The sequence below is a fragment of the Ischnura elegans genome, chromosome 9 (assembly GCF_921293095.1).
Source record: "Ischnura elegans chromosome 9, ioIscEleg1.1, whole genome shotgun sequence".
Lineage (NCBI taxonomy): Eukaryota > Metazoa > Arthropoda > Insecta > Odonata > Coenagrionidae > Ischnura > Ischnura elegans.
In genome coordinates, this window is record NC_060254.1 from 46748486 (window position 1) to 46760949 (window position 12464).

General features: G+C 37.7%; 1 protein-coding gene across 6 annotated transcripts in view; it reads left to right on the forward strand.

The window, feature by feature from the left end:
• LOC124166043 (formin-binding protein 1-like) overlaps positions 1-9577 on the forward strand; it is a 300513-nt gene extending 290936 nt beyond the window's left edge. For 4 of the 6 annotated variants that reach the window (XM_046543628.1, XM_046543629.1, XM_046543631.1 and 1 more), the window contains 3 exons: positions 2068-2279; positions 3404-3582; positions 5209-9577. In XM_046543628.1, the coding sequence (XP_046399584.1) occupies positions 2068-2279; positions 3404-3582; positions 5209-5525 (708 nt within the window). In that variant the 3' untranslated portion in view covers positions 5526-9577. The remainder of the gene's footprint in view (positions 1-2067; positions 2280-3403; positions 3583-5208) is intronic. The other 2 variants (XM_046543630.1, XM_046543634.1) reach the window with 1 other exon arrangement.
• The last annotated feature ends 2887 nt before the right edge of the window (positions 9578-12464 follow it).

A 12464-nucleotide genomic window follows, 5' to 3' on the forward strand; every position in this document is an offset into this window, starting at 1 on the left:
GGTTTCCCTTCCCAGCCCACCGACAGCACATCATTCCGTACCGACAACGGTTTCCGTACCGAAGACGGCACTTTCAGCGATTCTGTAAGGTCGTCGGTTTCAATCCAGTCGGTACGGTTTCCTCTCCTTCCCAAACATGGAAAATCCGAATATATCCGAAGTTTCACGTGTCTCCACCAATGAAAGAAGGGTAAAAACAAGTGAAGACTCATTGGCACAGTTTGTTGTCGTCATTCTCAATCTTTTTATTTGCGGAAATTACGACTTATTGCTAGATTAAGATAAACGATATCAGATAAGTTGTTAACAATGCTTATATAATGTGTGGTAGTAATGCTGTACCTACAGAATCGAAGGAAACAATATTACAACATCACAATAAAGTTTGTATGTGATAGAGATTGTTGTTGCTAGAATGCATTATTGAAACTATCCTTGAGATCGTAGTTTCTTTTTTTAAATATTGGTTCTGTTTAATGCTATTTATTCATGATTTGGTAATATAGTTGTCATTAAGTAAGTTCCGTCTAAATGTTATCAACAGAAGGTTATGCCATTGGCACCGTAGCAGACGAAAATAACATACCATGGAACGTGAACGTAGGATTCAAATGCAAATGTCATATTAGAGGAACAAGTTAGGAAATTGTTATAAAATATGGAGCTGGGTGTAATTAAAAGAAGTGTAATGACGAGGAAGTAAATAAATTTTGATTGGGTGAAATACATATGTATAAGTTGCGCATTCCAAGTGAGAGAAAATGATAATATTGCGGTAAACCTCATACTTATTAACAAATATCTTCTTTTATCGTGAAGGGAATCAATGGCTGACGATGAAATGAAATATAGTTGCCTGTTACAAATGAAAGAAACTGATACCGTTGTGGCAAACTTCATACTTAAATAAAAAGATCTTATTTCTATGCCGAGAGAAACGCCAAATTGATGATTGAGTGAAATAACAGTCGCCTATTCAGAGTGATATAAAGTGGTAACATTGCGGCAAAACTCATATTTAATCAAAAATATCTTTTTATGTCAAAGGAGCAAACAAATGATGATAGAGAGAAATAAAGCCTATTACAAGCGAGTGAAAGTGGTAACATAAATGAGAGAAAGTCATTATATGTTAGCAAACCTCATGTTTATTAACCATTATCTTATATTTCTGTCAAGGTAATTAATATAGATGATGACACAGTGAATTATAGAGGTGTATTCGAAGGGGCAGAAAAATATAACATTGCAGAAAACCTCATTATTTACTCGGTGATGAGGTAAAAACAAAATAAAACGTACAATGCGCACCGGGGAATTCATGAAACCCACTAGTCGGTGGCCGTACCGACACCTTTTTGCTGTCGGTACGGCTACCGACGATCTCCCGTCCTCTCGTCGGTGCCGCACCGATCGGTTTCGTACAGAATCGCACGACTTCTTACCGGGAGTCGGTGTGACGTCGCACCCGACGAATCGGTGCCGCACCGATCGGTTTGGAGTTACAGAATACGGCCCCAGTCTAAAAAAGTAATGTTTAATCTAAAATAAGTTATATTTAATATTATTTTGTATAGAGCTTAATGCTTCATTTTACATCAGTTTTCTCTACGTTTTTAATGCCTACTTGCTTCCCTACTTATACCAGCCATTGTTGAGTGTGAAAACTGACAAATTATCTGCCCTGTATTGAAGTAAGAATTATAATTGCATTATTGTTAATTTCCTTAGTCAATATGATATTCTACCCTTGTGCTTTTATTCTCCTAGTATATCTTCAGCTTTGGGATTAATCTCGTGTATTAAATTGTGTAAGTACGATAAATAATTTAATAAATAATACCTGGTATACAGCAATTGCTTGAATTGCACTTGGCAGTATGATGTTCTTCTGCCTTGGCAAGCTACACACAGCTGACATTGTGCTGGATGCGGATGGATTTCATCCGCATCTATGTGAACAACGGTGACTGCTCTTTGCGCCCCATGCGTGTAGCACGAAACGCGGTCCATCCGCACCCATGTGAAGCAGGCCTAAATGCTAGTGATAACCTCTCATTTCTACAGGGACAGCCTGGACCACATTCCCCTGCCCTGAATGGCCACTCAGGGTCAGAGGATTCCCTCAGTCGAAGTGCATCGGATTCGAGTGTTTCGAATCCAGCAGCCATGCATTCTGGAGTTGGTAAGAATGCAGCGAGTTCGGCAGCATCCCTCCAGCACCACTTGAGTCAAGCGAACAAACAGTCAGCACCTGGAACACCCCTCCCTTCGCATGGGTAAGGCTTTTGTGGGTTTATTTTATTTTTGCTGTGGGTCGAAAGGCATGTTTTAGTATCTCATCCATTAATCAGCCAAAGTAACTATTTCAAAATGCAACAGGTGGTGAAAATCATCACCCAGTACACTGAATCGAATACTCATATTGAAGAAGTATGGTATATTTCATTAAATCTCTTTAATACTTTTTTATTTTTGAATTGATTACAAACATTTTTTAGTTTGCAATTTTTTTATATATTTTGTTTGAGGGTGCTGGATTTTTTTCTGTAAACATTAAGAACTAATCATTATTGGCTCATGCATGTTTGAGTCTATTTTTAATAATTTAATTAGCCTTAGCCTTTGAAAACATGCCACATTAAGTCATAAAGTTACCAATACCACTTTTCAACTACCATTCAGTAACTCTCAGGTTTCTGGTGGGTATAGAACAGTTTACCCTCTCAGGAGGCCCTAAAAAAACAGTGAAGAACTATAAAGTCTACTTGTAGCTCTACATTCTGTTTCAATTCCTACATTTACTGTAGTGTATCCTATTGTTGAGCATTTATTTGTCTCAATTTTTTATTTTTAGTTTCTTACTATTTCATTTTATGTATCTATACCTCAGAGATAGGACACTATGTCCGTTTTCCTAATTTTTCAGGTGAGCAGTTTTAAGATTTTTTTAAAATTTAACCGATCGTTACTAGAAGGTTTGGTAAAAAGTTTACAACATTCTTATATTGAAATTTTATTGGTATAGTAACCTAACCTTCTAGTCATTACTGGTTAAAAATATTAAAAATCTTAAAACTGCTCTCCTGAAAAATTAGGAAAACACACATAGTGTCCTTTACCTCCAAGGTACAGGTGTGTAGATTTTTTTATTCTGCTTTTATTTTTGTTAACATTCATATTTTAATTATTTTATATTTCATTTTCACTGTCTGATGCTTCAGTTTTGATCATAATTATCTCACTCTTCTGCCTTTTTTTTCCCTAACCCATTATCCATTACCTCCTCATCCCTCCATAAATCCCGTTCAATGCACTCCCAATGACCTTACTTTTAAACCTCGATTTCCATTCGATCTGCCCTGGATCCTTCCCTACCCAACCCCCCTCTGGCCATTCGCAGGTCCTCCAACAGTCCAGAATCTGGTCTCGGAACGTCTCATACAAGTTTGCCTGGCTCAGAAGGTGAAGACAGGTTAGGGGGCAACAATGGTGGAGAGTATTACTATGACGGCACAGACAATGGTATCGAGGAAGTGTTACCACCCCTTGGAACGTGTCGAGCATTATATCCTTTTGAAGGTGAGTTCTTTCTGAAATTGTTGTGATCAGTTCACTCCTTTCAGTCAGCAGTGTCTCCTGAAAAATACTGATAATTTTAATTTTGGGATTTATGTATGCTATTTACCTGTGGCAACCTCTCAGATGCAGCAAGTATAGCAGTGCTTGAGTGACTGCAATCATTTGCATTTTATGCTCAAATTGTGTTATATATTTAATTTATATCTACATACTACCTGAGAAGTCTAGCAGTCTATAGGCATGTGTTAGGATGCCAGCTGTTAGCAAACAAACATTGCCCTATAAAATCTCACTGCCCTGACTTGGCTTGCACTCTAGTATGGGCTCTGGTAGACTTGCATTGACACATGCTTGGTTGGGGAAGGATCAGATCATCACTCTGCTTCATCTATTGAAACTATCACCGCTCATCACTGCTATTTTCTGTATCTTGTGGGATTACAGGATCTTGTTAAAATGAACAGCAGACTTGTGAATACTGCACATGTGCTACTAAAGTTAGACATTTTCTGGGGAAAAATCCTTAGACTGGACAGGTATTTTATCCATCATCTCCCAACTACAGTTCAGGTTTACTACCAGTTACACCATTTACCGTATTTTTCTGAATATAGTCCCCCCTTTTTTTCAAAGATTGCCTGTGGTAAAAGTAAAGGGGGGACTATATTCAGGCATATTTTGAAAATATTTTCCCAAAACTGAAACCTCAAAATTAGAGGGGGGGGACGGACTATATTCAGAGAAATACAGTAATCATCATTGGTTGGAGAAAATTTTTGGTAGCTTACAAATGCAGGCATTCATGATAAATATTCCTCTCTTCTATTACTATATTCTCCTCTCTTTTATTATTCCTTTTAGGTCAACTCTTGATAATCTGGTTCTCAGTTATCCAGTTCATGGTTTACCTGGTTTTTTCTCCTCCCTTCTCATAACATTTCAAAAAATATTCTGAAGGTAGCAATGATGGAAGTAAACTAGGACAATGTATTTCAATGAAATGCACTAAATATGTACGTAAATGCATGTATCCTAAATATTTTCCTCTTAATGATGTAAAATGTCCATCCATATTCTGGCCACATTCATTGTCTTCTCCATGTTTTCTACCTCCTTCCTGTAGACTACCTTTTTTATAAGTGGTTACATTGTCATCATCACCACTGGTCAACAATCCTAAGATTGGTCTGATGCAGCTCTCCACTCAATTGTCCTAATAGCTAATCCTTTCACACTTAGGTATTTCTTTCTTCTCTTTCACATCCTTCTTTCCCTGTTCTGTACATTTTGAGGTCGAGGTCTTCCTTTCTTGCCACCCACTTGTCCCTCGATTACTGTTTTCATCAGGCCATCATGTCTCAAAATGTGGCCTCTATGGTTGTTCCATCTTCTTATTAACGTTTTCATGAGGCTTCTCTTCTCTCCTACCCTTCTTAGGGCTTCCTCATTACTAACTCGGTCAATCCATTTGATCTTCATCACTCTTCTATGCACCACATTTTGAAGGCCTCTATCCTTGTTCCTCTGCTACTGTCATTGTCCATGCCTCACTTCCACTTTCGTATAGACTGTTACAATGTACACTGTACTGAGATTTAATTATTTCACATGCTTTTCCCATAACAGCAACAAGTGAAGGATCCATTCCAATGGGCGAGGGTGAGGAACTATGGGTGGTGGAGCTGGATCAAGGTGACGGGTGGACGAGGGTGCGTCGCCAAGGCCCCTCAAACATTGGCGGTGGCGGTAGAAGGCGGTCGAGAGGCAGGAGGAGACACAATGGCGGCAATGATGACGACGACGATGAGTTTGATGACGATGATGATGACGAAGAGGATGAGAGGGAAGAGGAAGGGTTTGTGCCCACATCGTACATTGTGACAACGCTCTTCCCCGAGCACCAGCAATCCCAACAGCCCCCGGTGCCACCTCCAATGCCTTGAGGCACGATGCAGCGACGTACGGCTTGGACTGCGGTACGGGCGCTGGTAGACTTCCTTCGACACATGTTTGGTTGGGGAAGGGTCAGGTCATCACGTCGATAGGCGGTGAAGAGGCTAGTACCGCTCCAGTTCGACCCTTCCCCGCTGGGTGTAATTAAAAATCAAAGCAGGGAAATCCTGCCCAGGATAAAAGAATCCCTCTATAGTGGGGAGGTGACCTTCCAAGTGTTCTTTTTTTTTAAAGTGTTGGAAGACTGTTAAGTGAAGTGAGACCAGTCGCAGTTTTTTGTCTTGGAAATGGATTTGTGATCGGAAAAGTAGTTGTTGGTTTTGTGTGAATATGTATTTCACTATGCTTGGAAGAGGTCATTTGGATGTGTCAATCATTTTGGAAAGCCATTTGTTACTCCATTGGATAAGGTTAGTATAAATGAGTGAAGGGAGGTGTCTTGCCAAGTATGCCTGTATACTTAGTGTATGATATGGGGTCACTCAATTTTTGCCTGTGGTTCCGAATCTATAGAGATGACCCGTCGGCACTTTGAAACTGCAGCGCTCGTCTATTGTAGTTGATGGGTGGGCTGCCAGAGGTTGTCTATGTGGTTGTGAAAAAATTATCGGTTGATTTTTCAGTGTATTTGAAAATAATGGTAGTGAATGTCATTTTGCAGACGTTGGTATTTGCTCTGCTTAGCAAATTAAGAGTAAAACTGGGAGCTTGAAAGTGCTTGGAATATTCCAAAATATCAACACCAATGCTGGGGATAGCATGAGGTTTGGCATTGATCAAAACCAAGCGGAAGATGAAGGGAGGTTGTCCCATTGATATGTTCTATCTTCGAGGTGAATGTGTTAATTAAACATCAAGCAATCATCTTTTTCTCCATGAGCAAAATCTGGTGCAATAAGGAGTAGCTAAGTTTTAGAAAACTTTCCAGAAATATTTGTTTTATTTTCTATACTATGACCTACTTCTTGGAGAATTTGCTTGAAAATTACCTCTCCTCACTGTAATCGTAGAAGAACGTTATCTCTCAAATGCCACGTAAGGGACTGTTCCGTATATAGTTTCTATGCCCATGAGGTCTCTTTGAAGCAACTCTGGACATAAAATCAGTTGAGTCAGCCTGTTGACTTAATTTGAAAGGTGTGAAGTGTCAAATCCTGTGATGTGAAGAGAAAATAGTTCTCAAAAGACTGCCATTAATTAGTTTACTCCAGCACTCCATAGGGCTATGTTGAATGGTGATTTCTCATTTGAGTTTTAATCTTAAGATCCAGGCTTGTGAAAGCAAATACCAGCATGGATAATTAGTTGAAATAATTGATGGAGACCTACATATTTTACACAATTTGCTCACCTAATGAAAAATTTCGTAACAATGATAAAAAATCATTTAGTTTCATGAGTATTAGCGAAGAATTATTTAATCAGTGATGTGATTGATGGATGCTTGTGAAAAAGCCTTATCAAATAAAAGCTTGTTGCTGAGAGGGGTGAAAAATGCCTTACGCAGAGCTTGAATTGAGGTGGACCATGACAATGATAAGTGTTTTTATGTCATGTTGCTTTTTGCAAGCGATTATAAGAAAATGGAGTAATGAGGCATTGGTATAGGCTGAGTTTATACAGATGATGATTTGGTTAAACTTGACTAATTATTCTTTTATCCATAAACTTAGCTGTGCATAGGTGTACTACCATGAAAGAGATTGCAAAAGAATGGCAGATATCATTATTTCTTCCTTATTTTCTTGTTTTATGATGGATATATAACGGAGTAGTTCTGAAGTATTCATCATGCCTTGATTATGCATTCTTGCTTGTTACTAGCCTCTGTGAAATATTTCGTATTCCTCTCCTTGGTCATCATGAAACACAAGTCTCACTAATTTGTTCCCCTTAGTAGTGACTAGACTGCCTTGAATGAAAACGAATGTCTTGGGGAACGAGTGAGTCATTTATTGAATTGCAGCAAAGGCAGAGATACCTTGATGCCGTCCGTTTTAATCTTAATCAGGGGCTGCCTTTCATTTGGTTTTTTATTGATCTGTTAGGATCCAAAATTGTTTTGTCTGTGCGCACAGCCATAGTTATATTTTTTATTGAAAAGATGATGTTTTAAATTATCCTTTGTTGGCTTGCCATTAAAGGGTTGAATTGTGGATTTTAATTGAAATCATGATGTTGGAATTCAATGAGTTTTTTTAATTGCAGGAGTAGTTTTAACATGTTCACATGGAAACATATCAAAAAATTAGAATTTCGCCAATTTCTGATGAAGAAATGTGGTGAATTCAAGAGCAAAATTTTAGGAGTCAAGTTGTGGAATTCAGTTTTTTTTTAAATTTACATGAAGTTATTGCCATAAATTTTTCGCTCTAATTGAAGTTGAAATAATTTTCCTTTTATCATTGGTTATTTAAATCTTATGTTTCTTGATTTTCCAAACAGTATATAATCAACAAATTTTCAAGATTAAATTCTATTAGCTTTGAGCATCTTTTATTTGGAGGTGGCTCACTAGGACTTAACTGGGGAAATGGGCACTGTATGTGCTTCTTGTTTGTAATATCCTGATAAAAATGGTTTATTTTAAGGGGCAAATGTTGAAAAAAGGCTTACTTACATGGATAAGTTATGTAAAACTCCTGTGTTAAGCTAATGTGCATTCCACTGCTAAAATTTTGCTTTTAAGTAATACATACTAAGTTCTACTGATAAACTTGGGAAACTTGAGTGACAAAAATTCATTGAATTTTATTGCTTGTAAAAGATGTTTTTATTGTTGAATTTTTATTTATTCTACATTTTACTGCTTCCCCAATATATTTTTTTATTCCTGTGGTAAAATCAAATTTAGTGATTAGATAAAAATATGAATAGTATATTTAATTTCCTATAGTGGACTCACGCATTCAATGTTTAGTTCACTGTTCATTTGAAAAAGAATTTTAGACTCTTTTGTATATATTTAAAATGATTGCATAATAAGCTGCACTGTCTCAGTGGTTGTTTGTATATTAAAATTATTTGCTAATTGTTTTTTTTCCATGAATGCAGTGATAGTTTTTTTCAGGAGGTTTATAACTTAATTCAAGCTTGTGAGCATTGAAAAATGAATCAATGTCAACAGCATCATACGAATATCTATAAAAGTGTTTGGTAATTGCAATAGTCATTAATATAGCTTATTTTTTTATTATGTAATTCTACCAAACAGTTGTAGGTGTTTCAATCAATCAAAGCTGTTGAATATGCCACTTTTGTCATTTTTCGTCTTCATAATTGCCGTCTATGCATTAGTTTGCTTCAATTCTTAAGGTTAATGTGGGTTTTGACGCCATTCATTCTGTGGCCATCTCACTGGCCTTATCACACTTTTGTCATTTGGAGTTGTTAGTGTAACTTAATATAAAGCAGTATTGTTTTCGTATGTTGGTAATGAAAAATTTCTACCCGAGAAAGTTCCGAGTGCATTGCCTTTGCTCCTGACTTGAGATTACCTTTTTACCTTGCCACCTCCTTGAACCAATATATGTTTTACCCTAACCTTTCATAATGTGTATATTTATCAAATGAATACGCAATGTACAGGTGGCTTTTAAAATGGGAGGCCATATGTATAAGAGCCTCTATTGAAGTGAAAGGCTCTACCTCAGTGCTTGTGGAGGCGGAGTCTAAGAAGTGGAATGCATACATATGAAGTATAAACTGCTGCAATATTCAAAGTGTTTCATGATGTAATGGACATTTTATACCTTTTCCCGCCTGTATCTCCACTATCCCATCTTTAGTGGGAACTATTCCTATCCACTATGGATAATACTTTGTATTATTGGGATCCTTCTTTAGTCCTTGATATGCTTGCAATTCCAATATCTGATGAATAATGTATATTTAATAAACCCTCAAAACAAAAAAATATAAAAAAATACACTCTGCGGGGAAAGAAAACTTGATGTAAATATGAGTTCCGAGCCTTTATGAGCTTGTAATGAGCTGGAACCTTTTTTTTGTTGTAATATAATATTTTCATTGTTTTTATCCATTTGAGAGCCATTTTTTTCTATCGTTAAATATCCCCACATTCCTATCCTCTATCTTCCTTTTCCTTTATGCTTATATTCAATGGTGCTTATGTGCTGAAGTGCTTTAGTATGTTACATATTTGAAAATGAGACACGTAGGATCACTTTCTGAATAAAATCAGGGTGATTTTTGAATGAATCAGGGTGAATGAAACTTTAGGGCTCTAGAAGCAATAGATAATATTATATGACTTTTAGCAAATTTCTGATCTGAAATCCCAATGTTGGTCCACAACTTTTAATAGCTGAGAGAAAGTCAGTGCCACTGGGCTGGTTGTCTTGTAAGGGGATTTGTGGTGGGCAGTCACCATAAGGGGGCTGAAAAATTTGGGAGGGACTTGAAAAATTTGTTGGGGAGGCTTGAAGCCCAGGAAGATGTGCCAGAGTGGAGAGGATGGATTGCTTGGGGAGGAAACTTAGGTTGGAATCCTAACCCTTCAGTCAGTTCCAGGAAGAGAAAAGCCATGAAATAAATAGTTATCTGGGCAGCCGATTCATTCAGGAAGATATTGCCACCCTAGAGTTAGTCTTAGAAATAAAAGGAAATTTGCTAAGGCCTACCATTGTAACCTAACGCTGCTTCTAAGTACATAATATCAAAAATGTATACATTTTCAGCTGTATTCAGGAAAGATTTAAACTACATGTTCTTTTGAGCTGTAAAGTTTAATGGCGAAATATGCAGCTGCCACAATAATTATGATTGAGAAGAAAATTTTAAAATGAGAAGTCTTAAAAGTTAAGTTTTCCCAGAAGCAGCTCTGGGTTAGAAAGGGTAAACCTCGGTCAGTAAAACAGTGAGCTCGGGAAAGAAAGTATTGAGGCCCTGACAGGGCAGTAGCAGAATATAGAAAAAACAGGGGGGGCACAAAAGATCTCTTGAGCTACCTTTACTTTTATTGTAATGAACAATTATCAAGTCACATGTAAAGTTTAAGAAAGTTCAATGTAAACTGATTATACACACAAGACAATGCCATCTTATGACATGAAAAAGTTACAACTGTGGTTCTGTACTGTTAGGAAATGTGGGTGACCATGCAAGGGGGTGCCCCCTATATGTATCCGTCATTGTAAAAGGTGGTGATTCAGCATCAAATTTGGGCGTCTTGACCTGGGTCCGGAAGGTATGGAGTACCCCCCGAGAGAGAGAGGGAGTTTTTAATGTAGGGAGTGCTATGCTCTATGATACATATATGTATGCAACTCTTCACTCACATTTGGGACTTGTAGCCATATGTTTGCATTTACTCCTTTACAAGGAAACAAAAACTATAAAACCAACAAAATTAAAAAAATTTCTTAAAATTTGTGTGGGTTGTCACGACTCCGGGACCCTTCTAAATCCGCCACTGGGCCCTTTTGAAGACTGGGAAGGGAAAAGGACTGTGTTCACCAAACTTTCAAATAGAGTTATTCATGAAAATGAATTCCCCTAGGTTGGAAAAGGATTTCTGTACAGAGGCCATAAGGTTATGATGTGATTCCAGTATTCTTCACTCACTAAATATAGCTGCCACTTAAGCGGACCAAGGCATCAAATATTTTAGATATGAATCCTTTCACAAAGGAAGCCACTCATAAGAGACACTTTTTTCGTTCCGATGAAGAGATGGAGTCTATAAACAAAATAAATTTTTGAAATATTGTTGAGCAAATCTCATTTGAAAACTAATGGGGGTCTGGAAGGCAGTCTGAGGTGCCATTACAGATCTCACACATCATCTTTGAACCCATCCTTGGATTTCATTTGAATACAATCTAAACCCTATTTTACAATACCCACCTCCCCCACAGTACTTGTTCTAGTGCAGAAGTTTTTTTCATTGTGCCCCTCATAATGTTCCTGAATAGGTCAAGGGAGAGGGGGTACATTCCGCGAGGCGTTGTGGTGGTTAGCTCCTCTGGTTGACTGATAGATACCAGCTCTTTTTTTTCTCTCTGTCAGAGTTCACGCATCACTCAATTACAGATCAGACAGCGGAAGTAGAGACTTGCGGTTTCCCTTATTGTTAATTATTGCTCCCTTTGCGTTGCTTCTAAAGACTGTTTGACTCAAGGCATGCAATTTCACTAACTGAGGTGTGTACGAATGCACAATCAAAATTGCTTCGTGTAAAACAGTGCATGCAAGACTACATGGACGTGAGATGGCAAAATAGCCCCTGTTCTATTTTCGTTTGTGCATTCATGCATAATGCACACTATAATGAGAAACTAATGCAGTTATAACCTGTGCATGCCCTGAGTTAAACAACCTCTACTCAGGTGTACCCACCAAATTGTCACTCAAAAACATTAGCCGAAGACATGTCTTAATTTAGCTATGAATATTATCCTTCCGAGGATATTCCTACACTAGATTTGGTAAAACTTGTCATGCAATATTCTGTTAAATGGATATTCTCACTAAATGGTAGTGAGAGGCAAAATCTTTCTTAAGCATTCACCGATTCTTGCTGGAAACAGAGGCAGCCTCTCCCTTCCCCCCGCAACTTCTAGGACATTGAAAAGATGATAATTTTTTAAGTAGCTCTCCGATGTAAGTTTTTATTTCACCAGCTTCAGATACAAGGTTTAAAAATAATTGGAGAATATCTTCGAGAAATCAATTGTCTAAGAATATTGTTGAGAGATAGCATACCACGAAGACGCCGGGGAAAGAGGTGTATTCCCCCCATTCGGCTATTAGCGGAGTTTTAGGGGGGGTCAGGGGGAGCCTGCTACCCCAACTTAAATGGTAATTTGTCCGGTGGGAGTACGAAAGTACGTAACCTGTACATGCTAGAGTAATGAAATAATAAAATATGGAAAGTTTAAATTAGTTTAAAAAATCAGTTTTCTGGG